The sequence below is a fragment of the Myotis davidii genome, unplaced genomic scaffold, assembly GCF_000327345.1.
Source record: "Myotis davidii unplaced genomic scaffold, ASM32734v1 scaffold217, whole genome shotgun sequence".
NCBI classification, from domain to species: Eukaryota; Metazoa; Chordata; class Mammalia; order Chiroptera; family Vespertilionidae; genus Myotis; species Myotis davidii.
In genome coordinates, this window is record NW_006290034.1 from 8340646 (window position 1) to 8363027 (window position 22382).

General features: G+C 41.9%; 1 protein-coding gene across 1 annotated transcript in view; it reads right to left on the bottom strand.

Moving 5' to 3' along the window:
- The window catches only part of AMPD1 (adenosine monophosphate deaminase 1), a 13468-nt gene extending 4422 nt beyond the window's left edge, over positions 1 to 9046 (bottom strand). Inside the window, exons 1-8 of the mRNA XM_015563461.1 lie at positions 8512 to 9046; positions 7025 to 7190; positions 4877 to 5042; positions 3421 to 3640; positions 2796 to 2925; positions 1567 to 1761; positions 1151 to 1282; positions 283 to 446 (exon numbers count right to left, since the gene is read on the bottom strand). Coding sequence (XP_015418947.1) covers positions 283 to 446; positions 1151 to 1282; positions 1567 to 1761; positions 2796 to 2925; positions 3421 to 3640; positions 4877 to 5042; positions 7025 to 7190; positions 8512 to 8690 — 1352 coding nt within the window. The 5' untranslated portion in view covers positions 8691 to 9046. The remainder of the gene's footprint in view (positions 1 to 282; positions 447 to 1150; positions 1283 to 1566; positions 1762 to 2795; positions 2926 to 3420; positions 3641 to 4876; positions 5043 to 7024; positions 7191 to 8511) is intronic.
- Positions 9047 to 22382: the final 13336 nt, after the last annotated feature.

Below are 22382 nucleotides of genomic sequence, written 5' to 3' on the forward strand. Positions count from 1 at the left end.
GTAAAATGCATATAGTTCTTGGCTAAGTTGTAATCATTCTCAATAAGTTACTTTGTGATCTACGTGAAGTCCTGTGTGTTTAAAAAACAAAACCAAAAAGCCTTCTGGTTAGAAACTTGAACTGATAGGATCTTCCTAACTTCTGTCTCTGGCCAGGCGTGCTGCACCCAGAGGGAACCAAGTCAGGCACCCAGGACGCAGGACCCAGGACAGAGAGCGTATTCCTGTCTTGATCTGCTGCACGCTTCTTGTTTGTGTAAAGGAGGGGAGGCAGGTACGTACTAGATCCTGGGGACCTGGATCATCCATGTCATGTTGGGGCAGTGGATGCGGTTGCGGACGAACCAGGTGGAGAGTTTGCTCCACTCCTCAGGACTTCGGCCGTAGATTGAGAGGCGGGGCTCGGCGTGCTGGTACTTGGCCTCCACCAGGTCTGCACCTACCTCCTGCAAAGCCAAGAGAGGAGTCCAAAGCCAGGAATTCCTACAAGTCAATCAGGGGCGGAGCCTGTGGGGTCCAGGAACAGGAGATGGGTATGAAGAAGAATGGAGGAAACATGAGAAGTCAGTGGGAAACTGTCAAGGTTAAGCTCTAAGGGAACAGAGATGAGGGGAATCCCACAGGGAGGAAAAGACAGATAGGACATTACGGAGTCTAGAGAGTGAAAAAGTCAGACTAGGCATGATGAGATATCCCAGGCACCTGCAAAAGAAATCCAGCTTTTCATAGGCCCTTTACCTCCCAAAACACACATCTCCCAACTCCACATGCCATTCCCGCTCCCTAATGCTCAGGCATGAAAATGAGGGCGGGTTCCAATCCCAACTCTTCCTGAATTTACAGCTCCCAAAGCCCGAGAGGCAGGTCCTTAATCCCAAATCTAATCCTGGGAATAGAGGTCTTTTAAAATCATCACAGTGGACATTTCAGAAGAAATTCTTATATTCACTTATGTAGTGCTTGATTCCAAGGATAGTCTGCTTTTTCCCTTCCTCCTTCCCTCCCTTCCTCCCTTCCTCCCTTCCTTCTTTCCTTCCTCCTTCCCTTCCTTTTTTCCTTCCTCTCTCCTCTCTCCTTTCTTTCCTCCCTCTCTCTCTCTCCCTCCTCAAGAGCTAGGCCAGGCACCATAGATCTGGTGGTTCCTCCTCACCTTGATGATAGTGGCGAAATATTCCCCATCAATGTAATTGTCTGTCTTAAGGTAGAGGTCCCGCAGCTCACTTGCTCCTACAGGATTGTATTTGTCATTGAATTTATCAAAACGCTGGAAAGTCTGGCGTCCCTGAATCAGGAAACAGGAACACACGCGTGTCGTTACCAGAGTTGACTGGACACAGAGAGCTAGGGAATGGCCATGAGGATCAGGGGCCTGGTGGCAAGGGAAGGGGCTGGCCTCCAAGAATGGAATCTGGGACAGTTGATGAATGAATAAACCTTAACATTGTCTGTGGTGCTTGCGGTCAGCATGGTGAGCTAGCATGGCTCTGAGAAGGGGGAGTCTGTAGGAGAAAGGCATGTGGGGTTCTTCAGTGTTCCAGTGAAACTGACGTTATCTTTTCAACCTACAGCATGAACATCCAGAGAGTCAACAGTCAGGTCGTAGGGATGCATTTTTAATTTAGCGAAAAGCTCCTTTAGGGTCAGCTTTTTCTCCTTGGTGCTATAGACCACTCTGTCAGCGTCCACGTGGTAAGATTTCTTGATAAAGCGCAGAAGGTGTTTCTGGTTCATGCAAGCAGCTGCATGGATATGGGTGTCCACCTGAGTGTACATTCAGAGAAAGAAAACCAGCAGTCAGCTTTCATTATACTCTTCTGTTAGAGGCTATGGTGCCTGCAAATCCCACTGTGGTGGGAGGAAGGCATAAGTAACAAGGCTGTGACTTGACAGCTGGTGGAAAAGGCCCAGCAGAAAAACCAACCAACCAACCAAACAAACAAACAAAAAACCCAATCAAACAAAACACCCCTGGCACCTTTCTATGTCCTTGCAAGGATGTGAAGGTTAGGCTGGATGAAATAACAATGCCTGCTTCTGTTGTAAAACGTTACATCCAATTTACTTCCCCTTTACATCTGATCCACACAAAATTCTTGGGGACCATTCTCTACCCCTGAGACACATCCGGAAGAGAAGTAGATACCATAGTTTTCAGCCCCCAAGAGAGAAAGGATTGAAATTATGACAGCACATATGAGCTATTTTTATAATTACAATTTTATAAGCTGAAGTATCGATAGGTTATACAGAATTTGGTCCCAAATCTCTGCCCATATATTTCCTATTCCCACTTCCTTGCAGCCACTTAAATGGTCAGAACACATCTTGGAAGTGTTCCCAGTTGATGCGTTTTCCACAATCATTAGTTCATTGAGTGTCCATAATCCTTTTGTGAGCTAGACTGAGAGATATGCTTCTCGATGAGGAATAGGAAACTCTGAAATATTTAATCCCTTCTCCAATGTCTTATAGTCAGGAAGTAGAAGAAAAAGGACTAGGATGAAGATCTTTCAGATCCTGAATAGTGGGTTTTGAGGTTTTATTTGCTTTTGTTATTTCTGTGGCTGAGGATTATAACATTCAATGACAAGAATGTGGTAAACCTTCCTATGTGGAACCCATACAAATGGCTTTTCACCTGTTGGACATAATCTGTCTGCTTTTAGTAAATTTCACTTAATCTACAGAAATCTCACATTAATCAGAAAGACGGTATCTTTCTTGTCCTGCTCAGAAAATACTAATTGGGTTAATGTTTTTGCCCAGGGACGACCACTGAGCAGCGAAATGCTTACCTTCCTGCAGTTGTAGAAATCCCGGTGGGGGTTGTTCTTCAGCTCCTTTAACTCATCCATCTCGTTGAGCATCTCATGGACCTGGAACTTGGAGGAGAGGAACTTCAGGCGCCGGTGGGTGTAGGTCTTTCTGTGAAAAATTAAGTCACATGATTCTAAAAAATTCCAGACATTTAAGGAAGTCACAATTTCATAACCATCAGGACCCTCAACAACTACAGGAAACTATTATTAGAACAAACATTGCAGTTTACTCTGGGTCCCAAGGGCTTAATCTTTTCATCAAAATTGTACATAATAATGAGGGAGGATTTAGGAAGGCATTTCAAGGCAGGGGAGACCTTGTGGCTCAAGGTGAAGGCCCTGGCTTTGGAGTTGGCATCTTTGGGCTAGAATCCTTTCTCAGTCAGTTGTGTGACTTTGGGAAAATTACTTAACGCATCAAAATCGCAGCCTGTAGAAGTGAAATTATAAATAAATACTTCATAGAACAATTGTGAGGAGTATAAGAAATCATGTATATGGAGGGTTTAACACAGCTTTTTAAACATCATAAGCACTTAATAAATACTTATGTTTCCTATCAATAGTTGAAGTAGTAGGTTAGATCTCACTAAACGCTTACACGGGTCCTTGGGCAATCAAAGCAAGTAAGAAATTCATATCATCTACGAAGGAGTCCAGATTGGGGTAGGGAAGCGGCTTAGGCTCATCCTTGCTGGCTGCCGCTTCGCTGGGGTAGACATAGACCACGCCGTCCTTCATTGTGAGGTGATAACCCAGGTTTTCCGGGAGGTTGTCTGTCCGGAAAGGGTCTTCTCCCTTCTTCACAGGAGGGGTGAAGACTTTTTCAATGAAACACAGAGGAATGTATTAGCACGCAGGATGAATGACCACATAAAAACAACCAAAATATGAAATACTGTAAAATCTCATTCGTTTGGAATGCTGTACATTGTAGATTGTTGTTATCCAGAGCTGATAAAGTTTATTTTTACGTTGTTGCTCAAAGGTGACTAAATTAGTAGTATAAAGTAACTATCATAGTTTTTATCTGGTATAAGAATAATTTTCAAGTTCTTTAGAAGTACTGGTTACATAATTGCTATATTATTTACAAATAATTTTAATTATTTACTAACGTTAGTTATCAGAGGCTTCCTGTTTAGAGTGTTTTCTTAGCTTATGAAATAATTGCATAGAAATAAAAATAAAATGACAGTTAGAAAGTAGAGTTTGGACCTTTTCGTTATTTAAACCAACCTTCTCTATCAGTCTTAATGTAGAGATGATGTTTTTTAATAGGCTTAATTATCACAGCAGTTTTAGGTTCACAGCAAAACTGAGCAACCAGTACAGAGTTCCCATGTACCCCTAGCCACCCCCCTCACACACACACAGAGCCTCACTATCAGTCCCCCACCAGAGAGGTACATGTGTTACAGTCAATGAGCCTACACCTTGTTATCACCCAGGGTCTATAATTTACATCAGGGTTCACTCTTGGTGTTGTACATCCTATGGGTTTTAACAGATATATAACAATATGTATCCAACCTTACAGTATCACAGAATAATAGTCTTACTGCCCTAAGAATCCTTTGTGCTCCATCTCGAGTAGTTTTAATATACATGGAAATATAAAATAATTTTTTGTTGTAAGAATGACAATTCTAATCGTAATTATATTTCCCACATTTTAGAGCACATGCACTTTCTGCTCAAGGAGTTAAGAAGGGATTATATGGATGAATGACCCCTTCTTTCCACTGCTACTGTTTCAACCTAAGAAAGCCAAGGATGAAGTCCACACTGTCCGTGGGCAATCAAAGCATTTCGCCTTGAAAACAAGGGGCCCGGTGGGCCGGGATGGAACCTGCAACCCATGTATGTGTCCTTGACCGGGAATTGAACCCAGGACCCTTTGGTGTGTGGGCTGACACTCCAATCACTGAGCCACACCAGCCAGGGCATGACTCTGATATTTTCAGACTGGATTATTTTTAATCTAGAGGCATATTTAGTAGTTAGCAGTTGAACCTAAAGATATATTCCATACATTGAAGAAGAGAATTACTTACCTGGATAGAAGTTCTCATTTGTTACCCAAGGCTCCCCATCAATGTTCCGCAAGTACTTGGAGGGGGTTTTAGGGAACCTCTGAAAGGACTTCTGCATGTATTTCTCCCGTATACAAAGTGCCCGATACAGACCCTTACATACTATTTCAAAATCTTCAACTGTAACCTGCCGAAAACATTTCAGGGCATCAGAATCATTCCTGTGGAAATCCGAGACGTGGGGAAAGCTTGTCGTCGGCACCTCCCAACTGACCTGAGTATTGCTGAGCCCCACCTGCCCACGTGGTTGCCTCCTAGCTGACTCGGGCCCTGGGTCTCCCTCCAGGGGCAGGTCCTGAAGTTTTCCTCTCTTCCATTTCTACCAAAACTTACCTGTCAGACGAGTCTTTCCTTACTGTCCTGTGTTTGTTTTTGTTATTTGTTAGATAGCAGTGATTATCTAGAAAATATGATGAAAAGAACCCATTCTAACATGAAAAATCCTCCCTCTTGCCCATCCTTCCTTCCTTCCTCCCTTCCAGGTAACATATAAACATTTTAAATTTGGGCATATAGAGAAAATATCTCAACTGACAGGCAATGTGACTCTCATGGGAGAATTCCAACCACTTGCTGGTCAGTGAGGGCAATATTTTGGGATGAGTAGAGTGTCATGCATCTCTCAAATCCTAGCATGCCTTCTGTAGCTTTAAATGGATTAGAACATCATCCTGTGAGAGCTCATTCTTTTGGATGATTTTAAAGAGAACTTTATCTGTGGCTAAAAGTAGAGAGATTCTGGAGTGAAATGGTCTTGGAATTGCTGGAACTTTCCTAGACCGGCCTATGCAGGCTTGTTCCCAGTGGTTCCCAGATATTGATTCTAATCAATTGAACTCTTTTTAGTCTGCAGGCCAATGCTCTATCCACTGAGCCAAACCAGCTAGGGCAATTGAACTCTTTTTAAAGACCTGCTGACCTTGGCGAGTCTAGCGTAGGTGCTAGGTCTGAGGGTCTGCTTTCATGGAGTGCTTGTCTCGCCACCTAATGGGTCACCAGTTTATCAGCTCCTCAAGGGTAAGATCTAGATCTTATTCACCTTCATGTCCTCAGCATGTAGCACACCATACCTACCACAGAGTCGGTGCTCAGTAAGGACCGATTGAACTGAATCAGTTGTTACCAGGGATCAGTGACCTTGAGAACTTAGACCTGGTTTCCTTTTACCTCTCTGTTCAGTTAATAAGGTGAAGACTGATCTGGGTACAGAAAATGAATAAACAACAATAGTGGTCATTGCACTGCTCTGTGACTTTCCAATACTCAGGACTAGCCCTAAGTGGGTCAGTTGCAGAGAAAGGGGCTGAGGACTGGTCAGGAAAACTATATTTGGAGCATAGACTGATGACTAAACACAGTTTCATCGATACGATGCTGATTCTGCATGTCCATGTGGCAGAGATTTATGAACTGACCAACTGTTCTGGGTAGAGCAGGCAGGTCAAGTTGTTTATGCCCCGAACTTACTGTCCCTGTGGCATCCTGGAGCCTGTTCCAAGCCACCCTCTATTATGTAAGCATCTGCCATGAAACTGGAGAGGACAGCTGGTCAAAGGGTAACCGCCCCTTTGTAATTTTCTCACCTGTCTCTCATCCTCCTGCTTTCTTCTGGTCTCTCCCCTCTTCTTTCTTTTTTCTTCTTTTTCTTGGATTGATTCATTCTGCCTGTAGCCCTTCTCTCTATTCTACGTCTGTCCTGGGTCTATCTTTTCCCAGGAGCCCCCTGTGCCTCCTGGAGGCTCCCTTTCCTGCTTGGTGATGCCCTCAGTGAGAACAGTCCACCAGCTGGTTCCCTTGGTTCTTTTGCTCAAATCTGTCCACTATGTTGTGTAACACACATACTACATTCTACTGCGTATTCCCAAGGTGCAAGAAATAAGATAAAGGAGAAATTACGGGCATGGGAGGTGGGGGTGGGGAGAGGGGAAAGCTTAACAAAAATATGAAAGCAAGACAGAAATATAAGTCCTGGCATATTGTTTTTGAAATGCAGTCATGTATAACACAGGGCAGGGGAGCTAACACCTTTCTCAAAAGGAAGGGGATGAAGGTAAGAAGCTGAAACAAGCTGAGTGTCTTCCCAGCAGTTAGGGACCAGGAGCAACTCACCCCCGAGGCATAATCGCCGGTGATCTGCACTCTCTGGAAATCGGGCACCTCCTGGTAGGTTGGAGATGAAGAGATGTATTCGTCAATTTGGGACATTTTGGTGGACGATGTTTCACTTTGTGGAATAGACAGATTAATAGTCTTCCGTCCGAAGAAACGCTTTTTTCTGGGTTTAAAATGAAAAAAAAAAAGGATTTATCTTTTCTTCATTGGAAGTTTCATTGTGATAAATTGATGTTCACTGTGCAATTTCATTTTGAGAAAAAAAAGTGAAAACTAAAATGTGGGTTGGGTGTCAGAAACAGGATCCGACCATATGGGAGGAGATATCACATGACTGTTCGCTTCCTCCTGGAGCAGTGGGCTTGAGGGAACATACTAGAAGGCTTTCAGCATGACGTTGTTCCCAGGTGCCCACCCATAGCAGAACAGGCAGTCTGGGGACTGCAATAAACACAGGCTGCATCAGTTACTACCTGTGCATATTCTTTCAATTCTGTGAGCCTCTGTCTCCCCATCTGCAAAAAATTGTGTACTGATGCCTACCTTATAGAATTTATGTACGATTTCATGTACATAAAATGCCTAGCACAATATCTGGAACTTACAAATTGCATAATCAATATTACTTCTTCAAATCAGCAAGTACTTATTGATCCAAACCCGATGTTGGGTCCTATGGGGGATGCCAAAGAAGGTAGATTGTTGTTCTCTTTACAGACATAGAGCCAAGAGGAAGGCAGCAGAATGAGCTCTCCCCCATGAAGCTGGTGTGTGTGTGTGTGTGTGTGTGTGTGTGTGTGTGTGTGTGTGTGTGTAAGGTTGGGGGAGTGCTATGAAGAGGAGGTTCCAGGTAAGTGGTTGATATAGGTCTGAGGACTAAGTCATGGCAGATACTGAGTAGCAGAGTCGCTCAAATAAGGGAAAATAAGCAAATTTGTGGAGAGGGATCTATGGAAGTTGTTGGGAGGCAGTAATTCTGCATTATTTGCATAGGGTGGGCAGGGCAGGGAGGCAGAAGTGGAAGGCTGTGCTCCTGGGCCTGGAGGAGGTCCGACTGGCTGGAGGGCAGGATTCATATCAGGTAGCAGAACACTAAGGCTGGCTAAGGTCGGAGTCTCAAGATTAGGCTCCCGAGTTCCAGTTCCTGGACCCATCAGGCGTACGTTGAGTGTGTGCACAGCGGCCATCAGCCCACTTTGGTTTGGAACAAGCTCATTGTAGCTCATGTCCTCTTGCCCAGGTGGATATGGCATCTTGAACTAAAGGGAGTTGTGACTGAGGGTAGGAGGGCCACTGTTTTCTCCCGTTTTAGTGATTGTTACCTTGCCCTAGTGTATATAAAGGGGGTTGGAGGAGGAATTTTAAATTTCTGGCAGAATTCTTCCTTTGAGTTGAACCATCATTCAGACACATGGAACCACCTGTCCTGACATATCCCCTTCTTTGTGTCCCAATGTACTAAGTACCCCCCTTACACCACTTACCTCTTGCCTGCTGTGGAGGTGGACAGAGACTCCATGTGGAATATGTGTGCTTGCATCTCGAGATGGGAAATTGGACAGATGTCATCCACATCAAAGGGGGAAAGCTCTTGACGGCCCCCCTCATCTTTGACTTCAGAGGCAAACACTTTCTCAGCAAAGCTACGCATTGCATCATCCATTTCTGAAAGAGGTGTTTGCGTGTTAGTATTCAAGCACTTTCGCAGAAGTCATCGAGGGTTTCTGCTATGTGTGAGGCACAGTGCTCAGGACTGCCCGGGGTGCAGGGCTCCCCTGCTCTCTGACCAGTGTCCCAGAAATGGGTGGGAGTTGCTGCTGCTCTCTCTTGAGTGGCTTGGTGTGGGTAGCTAGGAAATCCATGATCAGAAACACAGGTCTGATTCTTACAACATATTTCAGGAGGGTCCTCAAGATGGGTTTGGGCTCTTGTAGAATTAGCACTTAATGTAAGATCACCTTACCTGGCAGGGCTAAGTCTGATACCATGGTAACCATGCGGCATAGTCCTTCAATTAGGTTAGAGGAGTGTTTTTTTTATTTTGTTTTGTTTGGGGGGGAGGGGGGTTAAAGATGTACATAGGGTTGTTGGTCCCTGGAGTTTTTCTTCCTAAAGAGAACCAATGATCTAAGTACTTCTGGGGGGAAAAAAAGTGTACTTAGGGTCTTTCTTCCTCATAGGATAGATATTGTGTTTTTCTCTTATATCACAACCTCGTTTGTTTTCCCCCCAAATCCTGACAACTTAGGAAAATGCTGGCATGGGGGGAAGGAGACCACTAAAATTTACTACCTAGTGGTGGGAGTCCCATTTCTGAGTGAGCCTTGGGAAGCCACTGTAACATGCTTTATTTTTTCCATTCTTAGAACGGGTGGAAGGGTGACCTTTAGCTCGGCAATGAACAACCCCAAGGCTCTCAGGATATAAGAAAGGGTGGCGATGGCGATCAGCATCCCACCGTCTTTTCCAGATACCCAGTTGTTTCCATCTAAAGAGTCATTACCTCTAATACTTCTAAATGTCTCTTGGTTTTTTTCCAGCAAAGCGTAGGTAGCAAATAATGAAAATGGCAACCAGCTGTTTGGAGCGACAGTAGAAGACGAACATTCTTCACATGATGACAAAGCAAAGTGCATGCAAAGAGGAAGATCCCCCACTGCTCCCCCATCAGCGTCTCTACAGGTCTCCAAAATGCCCCATTTCAATTCTATCTTAAGTAAGTGTAACGTGTTCAAGTCTCTGTTCTGCACGTACCAACTCCTTCACCTTCCTCTGTTTCTGTTTCCTTCTCTGTACCGTGAGAATACTAATGCCTACCACACCACACTCACCAGGCTGTCATGACACAAGTTGAGATAATGTACGTGGAAATGCTTTAAGGGAAATAAAACACCAGAATAGCTGAATGGTGTCATTTGTAGCCTTGGTCAGACAGATATTTGGCATTCTGGGTTAGCTTTGGGCTATTAAGGGAATGATGAATAACATGACTTAGTACAGGCTGAAGCACACATTAGAAATGACAGTCATTGATTCATAACTTCAACACTAACAGTCAGCCACTGTTCAAAACCTGGCCTGTCACAGCTGAGTAACAGAGAAGCCCACTGTGTTGGCCGAACTTCACGCATCCATTTGCTCCATTAGACTCAAGCACTTTCTGAAACTGGAAAGCATCTTAAAGTGCTCTGAGTAGTTCTTTGGCAAGCACCACAATCCACGAAAGGACAAATAAGACATTAAATAGGTACATGTGATAGTTTGAGAATGCTCCCCGCCCCCCACTGCCCGCTGATCCCTAGAAGGTGTATCACTTCTCCCAGAGCATCACCAACAAGCACATGCGCCTCAGGGATGAATGGCAAGCAGCTGTTAGAAGAAGCTTCATGCATCACGAAGGGCCAATGGTAGCAGGCCAGTGGGTTATGATGATGAAGAAGAGGATGAGGATGAGGGTGCTGGGTCTGTAGCAATGCTGCTGGAGGCCTCAGCAAGGACAGGATGAAATGGATGCCCGGAGCCAAGTCCCAGGTGCTTGAGCTCTGGCTCTTCCAGATAAGCACTCATTCTCTGGGACTGCACACATCTATCTGTTCCATATTTTAAAATATGATTGTTTTTACTAAGGTTGTATCTTCCTAAGCCACTAGAGACAGTTGAAAAGCAGAAATTCTACAGTTTATGCATAACCCCTGGACACAGACAATAGGGGTCAACGGGGGGAAAGAAGGAGGCATCTGTAATACTTTTCAACAATAAAGATGAAATTTTTAAAAACCAACAGCAAAATTTTAGTATCTAAGTGAAATATGAATGGTTAAGTTATTTCACAAAATCAACAAAATGGAATCAACTAAAAAAAGTCATTTACAAAAATTATATGGTTGATATTTCCTTCCACTGAATCAACCAGTTGTTGTGATTTCATGTAACCACAGCTGAAATTTGATTCGTAATTCAAGAGCTCTCTGCCTTTCAAAAATACTTCAGGGGAGTGGTGATTACGGAAAGGAAAGCGTGAGGCTGGTGTTTCAGAAGAGGAGCAGATAAGATTTGGTGACAACCTGGATTCATGGCCTGAAGGACAGTATGCCCATGGATTTGTACAGATCACCTCTGAGCTCTTTTCTGAGCATGTCGTGTGGGAGGGGATGGAGCGTCTGAGTCGAACTGCCTTGAGGTTAGGACATCTACGTTCAGAGATAGAACAGACAAGAGAACAGAAACAAGGAGTAGAGGGCGAAGCGGAAAGAACAGTGCCCTGAGGTGTGAGAAAAAGAATCTGTGACCATGGGTGGCCTGGGCAAACCACACAATCGGTGGTGTCTCAGTGTTCATCATCATAAAAGGCAAGCGTTAATAATAATAATGTCAACTTCAGAGAATTGTCATAAAGATTAAACAAGAACAGAATAATATTGAATGTAAACTGTAACTGAAAAAAAAGATTTTAAAAAAAGGAATAATTTTAAAAGGACACAGTCCTAGTCAGAAGTTGGGGATTATTATTATTAACATAGGAAGTGCAAGACTCGAGAAAAGGAATACCATGCTTGCTCTTCACCCAGGCGATCCAGAAAAGCATGCTTATTTCTCAGCAGTGCTTTGTCAATGGGGAGGAAGGACAGCTTGTAGGCCCTTCATCGCCCACATCTCATCTCACAGAGGAACACAGAGGCAGACCTACCAACAGTCAGCTAAAGGACAAGTCTCATTTGAGCTGGGGGGGAACATACATGTAAAGCTACAGTTTTATCTAAAACGGGCTTTTATTTTACCAGGTCACAAAAATTCACCATATTATATTTTGCTTTGGAGTTGAGAGTTAACGAAAGCAAGACTCAATAATCTATCTCTAAAGGAGAAAATTATTTTATTTCAAATTTTCAAATGAGATTCACTTTTTTAAAAAGAGGAATTTTTTTGGGGGGGGGTGGTCTGGAAAACCCATGAGCTCATTTGCTATGCTATGGGATATCTCTGGTCATTAGAGCTAGCTTTGCTGGCTCTCAGTGGTGTCATTTAATAAACACTGCTGAAAAACACCCATGTTTCTGGGATAGTATCTTTTAAAAATTGATACTTTGGCAAATGCCGGGGAAAATAGTCCCATATACTCACGTTTTTCTTCAGCTGTATGAAGTAAAATAAAACAAGACAATTTATATGAACAACTTTCAGAAATCATAGTGGCTATTCATTAGTGCTTTGGAATAGAAATATGTAGATTGGTACAAAAAGGGGTGTGGTAGAATGTGTTGTTACAGCTCACTCTTCCATTGACCTACAATTTGCTGCCATCAAAAAAACCTGGAGATATAGTCCTTATACAACTCTTCATTTTGTTTTATTTTCTAACGTCTCTTTAAATTTTTGTTTATAATCATAAAGAGGTACTCTTTATAAAAATGTCATTTTAAAGAAAAAGTGATCAAAAGAAATGGAAACTCTTATGTGATGCTGGTAGCAGGTAAACTGAAACAGTTCACTTGGTAAACAATTGAGTAACACCTACCAACCATTTCTGAGAGTCTATCCTACTAAAATCATTCTTAAACATGAAAAAAAGATTTAGTGCAAATATCATTCTCAGAGCATATTCATACTTACAAAAAACTGTAAAGAACCTAAGGGATTATACAGCTATTTAAAATAATATTCCGGCCCTGGCCAGGTAGCTCAGTTGGTTGAAATGTCGTCCTGATACACCAAGGTTTCAGGTTTGGTCCCCAGTCAGGGCACATACAAAGAACCAGAGAACTATAAATCGTGTGTGTGTGTGTGTGTGTGTGTGTGTGTGTGTAAAGTCAATTTTTTAAAATGATGTTTAGAAAGGGTTTGGAGGACTATGGCAAATGATTAAGTTACAATGTTAAGCAAAAAAGAAAAGAGGCCCCATATAAAATGACATGCAATATAATCACAGTAGTGTGTTTTTAGTCTTTACATTTACAAAGAAAATAGATTGAAAAGGAAAACACTAATGTGTTAAAAGTGATATCTTTGGATGATGGGACTGTGGTGGTTGTTTTTTTTCTTATTACTACTTTCCCAAACTTCCCAATTTCTCTAAATGAGTGTTTATTACTTTTACTTTTTGGTAGAATTCCTCTCTTTTTATTCCATGTGAAACATGTATTACCTTTTTAACGAAGAAGACATAACTTATTTTAAAAATTACTCTGTGTACAAACCTGGGTTGAACCATCAGAATACAGAGATTGGGTTAATATTTCCATTATGGTCCTGACTTCCAGCTAATCCTGTAGCTGGAGACATTGTACAGACCCTTCTCAGAAGGGTGGCAGCACAGGCTTTGCCTAGTAGCAGAGTAGATATTAAATACCTTACACAGTTTCCTACCGGGATCGTCAAAGTTGCTACCACATGATAGTTTTAGAAAGTTACCTCCCTCCCAAAATAAGGGGGAGAAAAAATCCCAAACTTGAAAAACCTTGTCTTGCCTCTTCCTGAAATGTATTATTAAGGCTACTATCAATCCTAAATAAAGGGTCACCAGAGCGGATGTGATAGTTAAAGGAATGGTTGCCTATTAAAAGAACTGTGCTCTCCAAACACTGTTGCACACCTACCTGTAAGTTTCAACAGAGGCATTGTCGCTGGGGTCCTTGATTCTAGGATAGCACAGTAGGAAGGAAGAGAGAGGAGAATGTGGGGAGGACTGCCCTACAGTAAAAAGGGCCCTGACTTTTCTTTTATTTTTTTTGCTTTGCTCCTGTAATCTGACTCTTCTCAGCTAAAAGGAGCGAGATGAGCTTTAGACCTATTTATAGCTTTAGGCAATCGACAGTGAAAACCATGTGAAGCTTCCCATCTTTACTGTGGGATTTGAGAAGAGGTCTCAGTGGTCGGCCAGGAATGGCGTTCCAGCACTCTCCGAATCGTCCTACAGCGTGAATTCTCTTCAATGTCGTTTTCCTGTGTGTTGACGCTGAGATTATCTCCCACCCCAGTGAAATACAGGGACGTCTTCCAGGCATCGGGAAACTCGAGGTCCTCAAAATTTCAGGGATGAGCCCTAACCGGTTTGGCTCAGTGGATAGATGATCAGCCTGCGGACTCAAGGGTCCCAGATTTGATTCCGGCCAAGGGCATGTACCTTGGTTATGAGCACATCCCCAGTAGGGAGTGTGCAGGAGGCAGCTGATCGATGTTTCTCTCTCATTGATGTTTCTAACTCTCTATCCTTCTCCCTTCCTCTTTGTAAAAAGTCAATAAAATATATTTAAAAAAAAATTTCAGGGATGAGAACAGCTTTGAGGTTGGTGAATATGCTGGTATATTCTTTAAGCCCTCAAGACTCACTCTCACTCTCTCTCTCTCAGAAATATCCCTGACTTAGCAGAAATTCACCTGGCAGAATTTATTTAATTAATTAGCTAGTAGTTTACTTCAAATCTTATTGAAACTCAACTGCCATCTACAGTGCTCAATTACCCCTACTCTATATATTGTTATGAAAGGAATATACCTTTCTTTTGTATAACATTTTATAGTATACTAGAGGCCTAGTGCACAAAATTCGTGCACAGGTAGGGTCCCTAGCAGCTGCCAGCTGCCTGCTGGGACCTCCCTTTGTTCCACGCTGCGTCCTGGTGGTCAGCGCATGTCATAGCGAGTGATCAAACTCCTGTTCAGTCCAACTCCTGAGGGGACACTTTGCATATTTGGCATATATATATATATATATATGTATATATATATATATAAAATCACTTTGCAAACATTATTTTGACCCTAAGAACGATCTTGTAAGGGAAATAGTACCTTAGTCCTGCTTCCCAAATAAGAAAGCCAGAGCTCTGAGAAGTGAAGTGTCTTGCCCAAAGTCATTCTATTTGTAAATGGCAAAGCCAATGGTCTCTGGAGCGAAATATGCATTTCCCACGATAACACAAAGCCTTGGTTATGGCTAAATAGGTGATAGTTGCTGTTAGGTAAAGAAAGAGTCATTAGAAATGATGAATTATTAACATCTTATGTTCAAGACAGTAGCAACAGGTGGGAACTTCAGATTTGGAAGAGAATTATGGGCATAGGCTGACCTTTTTTTAAAAATAACTATTTTATATTGAAAATTGGGGCAAGCCTTTTTGTTGGCAAAAACTGAATATTTTAATGCTTAGCTATATGATAATTATATTTCAATCAGCAATATTGGAACACATTATAAAGTGTTACTAAACCAAAATAAATGTATCATTCCTTTCCAATTCCTTTTTGTGACATTTCCACCTGGATTGCCCAATGGTATCTACAAATTGATATATCCAAACTAAGCATTTTCCTCTCCAAACCTGCTCCTCCCTCATTGTGCCTTATCTTTCTATGTTACCCTTAAATTTTCCCATTCCATCTGTGGCAGATACCCTAGTTATCTACTCAAAACTTGTTTTTCCAACATTATAGAGGTTCCTCAGAAAATTAAGATTAGGACTACCATATGATCCAGCAACACCTCTTCTGGGTGTTTACCCTTAAAGATGAAAACATTTATTTGTAAAGATAAAAATGAAAATATCTTAGGAGACTGTTGTTTTCTTGGGAATTCCAGCTGATGCAGGTTAGAAAAATGATTATCCTATGAAGAGTTCCTAAGATTGCATATAGTCTACTATTGTGTTTTTAAAAAATAATTCAGTTTATTTTTGTTTTCCCATAAAATTTGAAGTGTATTTGATTCTAAAAAAAAAAAAAAGAAAGAAGCAGCAGTTTCTTGATAATACTCAATGTTTAATATATGGGGAAATTAGACACTCATATGTGGTTGGTAGAAGTTTAAAATTTTAGCTTTTCTGGAAGGAAATTTGGCAATACATGTATCAAAAACCTTTAAAATATGCATATCTGTTGATACAACTTAAGGAAATTATTATACAGGCACTCAAAGATGTATTTCAAGAGTATTAATTGTAGCCTGGCCGGCATGGCTCAGTGGTTGAGCATTGACCTATGAACCAGAAGGTCACGGTTTGATTCCTGGTATTACGTTCTGTGTCTTTAAAAAGTTGTTCAGGTGACTCTTTCAGCTGTATGACAGACGGCATTGATTGGAGCTAACATGGAGGCCTACCCATTATTTAGAACATTCAGAATTCCGAGTAACAAATTTACAAGTGTGTTTTTAAAAAATGTTATTGAATTTATTGGGGAGACATTAGTTAATAAGATTACATAGTTTTCAAGTGACAAACATGGTTTTTAAAGGGGGAGATTTCTTGTATCTCATCCAGTTAGAGATGCCTGTAACCTGAAGTTCTCTGGGAAGACGACACTTCACAGCCATGAGCTGCACATGGGTCAGGGTCACCTCTACCTGCCTTCTTTTGTTCAAAAAGCCCTTCTGCCTGGCTACTAGCTGGCGGAGGTCTCCCTCCCGCTGTGAAACCTGGCTCCCTCCTCTCCAAGCTGCTCTCCTCCATCCCCCCCACTCAGCGCCCTGTCCGGCATGGTTTTATGTGGCTCCTGGTTGCCCTTCATATAAACTTCTAGGATCCGCTTAATCCTTTGTTATCTTGCTTCAGTGGGTGGTAGTCCAAGTTCATGACAACTTCTGGTTTGGGAATACAACCCTTTTGCCAGCAGCAGCTAGGGACTTTTTTCTGTCTCTGTTAGAAGTGTGTAACGGTTATCTTATCCCCAAGAAATGAGTTTGAGTTTGGAGGATAACTACCCTGTGGAATTTTATGGTATTTTTTCTGGATTCAGCTTCATTTTCCTGTCAGTAATAATTTCCCATGCATGCCTAAAAATAAAGAAGTCAAATTTATAAGACTCATCCTTTTCCATGAGACAAACTGACTTTATTTCCTGTCTCTTGAATGGAACTGAAATTCAGCAGTTTGCTTTGAAAAAAACAATCTGAACTTCAAGGTGTGTGGGAAGAGAGAGAGGGAGGCATGCTATGGGGTCCATGCAATAATAACTGTGCTGGGCACTGTTCCAAGTTTGAAAAACACACACATGTTATTTCATCTAATTTTCACCATAGTCTTTTGAGGTACTATTATTATAGAAATTGAGACATGGTTATCTGCATGTTACAGTTGAAGAAATTCAGGTACAAGAAATTGATTTGTGCCCAGCCTGTCTGGCTCAGTGATTGAGCGTGGACCCAGGAACCAAGAGGTCACGGTTTCCCGGTCAGGGCACATGCGGGGTTGCAGGCTTGATCCCAGTGGGGGGCGTGCAGGACGCAGATCATTGATGTTCCTCTCTCATTGATGTTTCTATCTTTCTATTCCTCTCTCTTCCTCTCTCTCTCTACAAAATCAATTTAAAAAACCCCCCCCCCCCCCCGAAGATATTGATTTGCCCGCGGTCTCACGGCTCAGAAGTGGCATGGTGGGATTCCAGCCCCCCTGTGTCATGTGCTGCCTCACTTTGGTTAGTTGTGCACTAACCATCATTGTGCCCAGAGGACAGGGGATTCTGGACCTGACATGAGGAGGCGGTATAGTGACTCCCAGCTTGATAAATGGCTGTAGGAGTAGATTGGTGAAGTCAAGGGGTACTTCAACTTCAACTTATGAAATTTTCAAACTAAATCTTGAATGGAAGCCTCAGTGATGAAAGTGGAACTGCTTCCATTGAAGTGGGGGGTGGCTGGGGAGGAAGAGGAACCCCCCCCCCCCCCCCCCCCACACACACACACACAGACTTTATCAAATATCGCCCTTACGACAATCCTGGGGCCTTGAGCAGCATGGTTTGAAAACTACTAAGGAACCAAAAAGAGCACGAGATCTGAAATCATAAGACCTGGGTTCAAATGTGAGTTACATACATCTATGTATAGTGGATTCAGTTTCTCATCGGTAAAACGGAGACCGTTGTGGAGGAGTAACTGAGGTGAGGTGTTTGAGCACTTTGAAATTGCAAAGCAATAGATAATTTCTGTTTCCACGGAGCCTTGGACTTTAATATTGTCAAACCCCTCCAATTTATAAAACAAGCATAAACTGAGATTTCTTTATCTAACTTTCAAAATGTATTTCAACTTCATTCCACTCATTAAAAAACCCCACCATTCACTTCAGGGATTTTGGGTCTCAGTTGTAAATGTGAACTGATTTATTTTTAAGATGTTTTAAAATAACACGGAGTTTCTCTTTCAGACCTAAATATTGATGTAATTCATATATGTCAAGCTCCTACAGAATGTGTCATTAGTGCCAATTTTATTGCTTCCACAGCAGCCATTCTAGAAGATTGCTTTTCCTAACCTGGATAATATTTCAGGCTCCCCCATCTGAAAGACCCAATAGGCAACTGCTCAGTCCCAATCACGCCCTCCCCTGGGGCATGTAGCTGCCTCTATCTTTAGAAACATTTGATATGAACCCCCAGGATAGCAGGTGCTCGCTCTCTTGATATGCCTCCAAAAAATTCATGGTAATCTGTACTTATACAGGGTTTAAGCCCCCTCCAGTAGGTTAACAGATAAACTATTTTGGGGCAAGCGTGAAGCCATGAGGACAGTCTCCAGATAAGAATGATCAGTTCACTAGGTCTACTTCCAGCTCACAAACCTGAAACTTTTGTTCCTGTTGGCACTGCAAAGGGGATCTGAGATCTGCATTCTGCATGTTCCCAGAGTCCCCGTCTGCTTTTATTGAGGTACAGGAGCACCTTTCATTGCCCAGCGGTATTTTTAAAGCACCACGAGCAACCCCTTCCCATTTGGGTCCTGGACCTTCTCTCTGTGCTCTCAAGTCATGGATCATTCAGCAGTTCTGCAAAATGATCCCTAGCACAGCCCCTTGGCCCCTTTCCATGTATTTATGGATATCAAATAACGATGCAACTATGCTGGCCTTTTAAGGACCTTCAGTATTGCTTGTGGTGACAACAGAAACCATTATTAATAGCACAGACACATAGGAGGTCCCCTCACATTCCAAATAAACAAGCTTCTTAGCTACTTTTTCATCTCTCTCTGCAGCTTCACTATTTTGTAATCCTCACCCGAGGATATTTTCCCATTGACTTTTAGAGAAAGTGGAAGAGAGTGGGGAAGACAGAGAAACATCGATGTGAGAGAAAAAATGATCTGTTGCCTCCTGCATGAGCCCCAACCAGGGCCCACTCTGCAGCTTCACTATTTTGTAATCCTCACCCGAGGATATTTTCCCATTGACTTTTAGAGAAAGTGGAAGAGAGTGGGGAAGACAGAGAAACATCGATGTGAGAGAAAAATGATGTTGCCTCCTGCATGAGCCCCAACCAGGGCCCAGGCCAGGGAGCAGACTGTGACCGAGGTACAGGCCTTTGACTGGAATTGAACCCGGGACCCTTCTATCCACTGAGCCAAACCAGCCAGGGCTGCAGCTTCATTTTGCTGAGCAGAATAGCAGCTCTTATCAGAAGAAAACCTTTACTTTCTCAGCTATTGGGAGGTCAAGTATCGGCAGAAGAAAATATCTGCTATGTAGCATCAGTGCTTGATTTAAGGGGGAAATCTGTCCTACATACACAAAGTCCATGATTGCTTCTTTTTCACATGCATTTTATACTCTTCATGGTAGCCTCCTGTTTAAACAGTATTTGTCACTTACATTTGGTTTTCTTAAGTTCAATTCGGCCAAATATTAACTATCGCCTCCCTATTCCCCTTTTAAGGGAAAAAAAATAATAAAACAATTGAAGCCTTTGGTAGAATAAACCAAGGTCCTGATGATCAGTGTTCCAGGGTTAGGTGGAGAAGCCTAAGTTTGATAGCATTCTTTTATAAACATGTCTCATTAATTAGGGTTGGGAAATCTCAGATATCCTCATTCAACTTCCCTATTTTATAAATGAGGACACTGTAGGCTGGAATAGAAAATTATGGTTGGAACCCATGTTTTCTGGCTCCTAGACTAATGCTCTTCCAACCGTACCAAGACTGGTAGACTATGCAGTAATGCAGATTTCCAGTGGCAGTTTTAAGCACTTCATATTAATGTGAGAGAATGTGACATATAGCTATGAATCATTTGGCTGTGAATCATCCCCAAGTAATCATTTAAAGCACGCTTTGACATTTTAGATTGAGATCAAATGAGGAACTCAGGTCTTCAAACACCGTCACATTCAAAAGTTTGCCATGAATATTAACTTTCAATAAAGGCACTTTAGTGGGGAAAAATGATAACTGAGCAAAGAACTTCCAGTTTTTATTTTTTAAACATTTGAAAAGAAAAACATTCAACCAAAAATTTAAAAATTAGATGGATTAATTTACAATAAAATAGGCAACTTAAAATATCAGCCCTTTCATTTAGGGCCAAGGAGGCCAATAGTTGCCGTTTAAACAGCAGAATTGCACAATCAATCATTTGACCTATATTTGATGGCACAGAAATATAGAAGTCACACAACACCCATTGAGATCCCTTCCCTCCAGAGTAGAAGTCATACAATTGCTTCTTAGGTCAGTACTCAGGCTTTTAAAAATCACCAGTTATATTGAAATATATCTACAACTACTTTTATAACAAGAACACTTTTCAAACAATTCTCGCAGGGAACACCTTCAAATAATTGTGGCACACTGGACTGCTTAAAAAAACAACAAAGATGTAAAACAATGTACAAAGTTACAGTCCCTTGTTTATGAAAACAACCCAAATAAAATATTTCCCCTAATTAATAATCCTGTTTCTTGTAACCTGTTAGCAGAGATGAATTACAAGAAGCAGAGTGCGTGCACCATTTTTTGGTTCTTTGTTGTAGCTGCCAGCTTAAGAGTTCATGACTGTAAATGTAAAACAAAATATGATTATGCTCAGCAATTCTGGAATGCGGAAAAAACAAAGTATCTCTTTAAAGTGTTTCTCTATTCTTGATTTCAAGTCAAGACAAAAAAATTCACAGCAGTTTAAAGAACCATGAACAGACTAAACACGGGGCCCACTAAAATACATGAGAACAATTTTACCCATTTCACTCCTGAAGTGGAAACTGTAACAAGTATGATACCATATTACCAAGTAACATTCTATAGGAAGCTGTTGAAGCAAATACAGCACTTAACAGGGTAGGCGTGGTAGCCTTTACACAGAACATTGTATTTTCATGCTCTTGAACATGCAACCTTTAAAAAACAAAGCAATGTGTAATTGACAACAGCTGGCCAGGCACTTAACTTGGGGGGAGAGACTTTCAGATGTTGAGGTAAATTAGAATTGTTTTCAGCAATTACAAACATACTCTAAACACACTTTATACCACACTAACTGAAGCTTTTCAGCATTTAACTGTAACTTTGTCACTCTACTGTGCCAAAATTCACACCTAAATGTAACTTCTTAAGAAGCTATTAAAAGAACATTTTCAAGTCTGAATTTTGGCCCCATTTAGATACTTCTGTGCTTACAACATACTTGAGAGAATGCTAAGGGCTATGGGGCTAAGGGCTATGGGCACATACAAAGGCTATGGGCACAAGAGCCCCAAATCAGTTATCCTTCCCCCTAATTGGATATTAGAAAAAGAATCATACTGTCAGTAACATACACGAGAGGAGGAAGAGGGAGACAAGGACAAATGAGGGCAACTGAGGTGACAAGCCTCAATCCAGCCTCAAGAAAAACAACAAAGTGCCTTCCTGGCCAGCGTGGCTCAGTGGTTGAGCCTTGACCCTATGAACCAAAAAGTCACAGTTCAATTCCCAGTCAGGGCACATGCCCGGGGTTGTGGGCTCGGTCCCAAGTAAGGGGCATGCAAGAGGCAGCCGATTGATGATTCCCTCATCATTGATGTTTCTATCTCTCTCTCCCCGTCTCCCTTCCTCTCTGAAATCAATAAACATATATTAGAAAAAGAAAAATGACAGAGCAATGCTCCAAAAGCAGCAGCAAGTTCCTGCTACCAGGTGTCAACAGCACTGTGAGAACTTGGAACGAACACGCAGGAGCACGGCTCTCTGAGTTCATTAAACTCTGGACACAGTATAGAGTGCTTCCTCTCTTCTGAACTCACTTCAAGGCCATGTGGAGTTTGTGTAATAAGGGAAAATTCATACCAGAAGACAGAGGACCTCAGTAAGTATTTACACATTAAAAGACCAGAGCAGAAAGTGACCATTCTGGAATTAGGCTTTTATCAAAAGTTACCTAAGTCTATTTCTCATTAGAATTATCAAGATATTATTTGCGAATGGAAAAGCCAAGTTTGCCAAATCCTCAAAACTAACAATTCATTATGGTTTCCATTCCTTTCTTAACAGCAATTCCAATTCAACGGCTTCTTGCTCTGAGCACACTCAGCTTCTGATAGCTCGTATGCAGACTAACTCATTAACACCTCGTCTTAAACTCTTCAAAGAACATGAGTCAAGGAAATTTTCAAT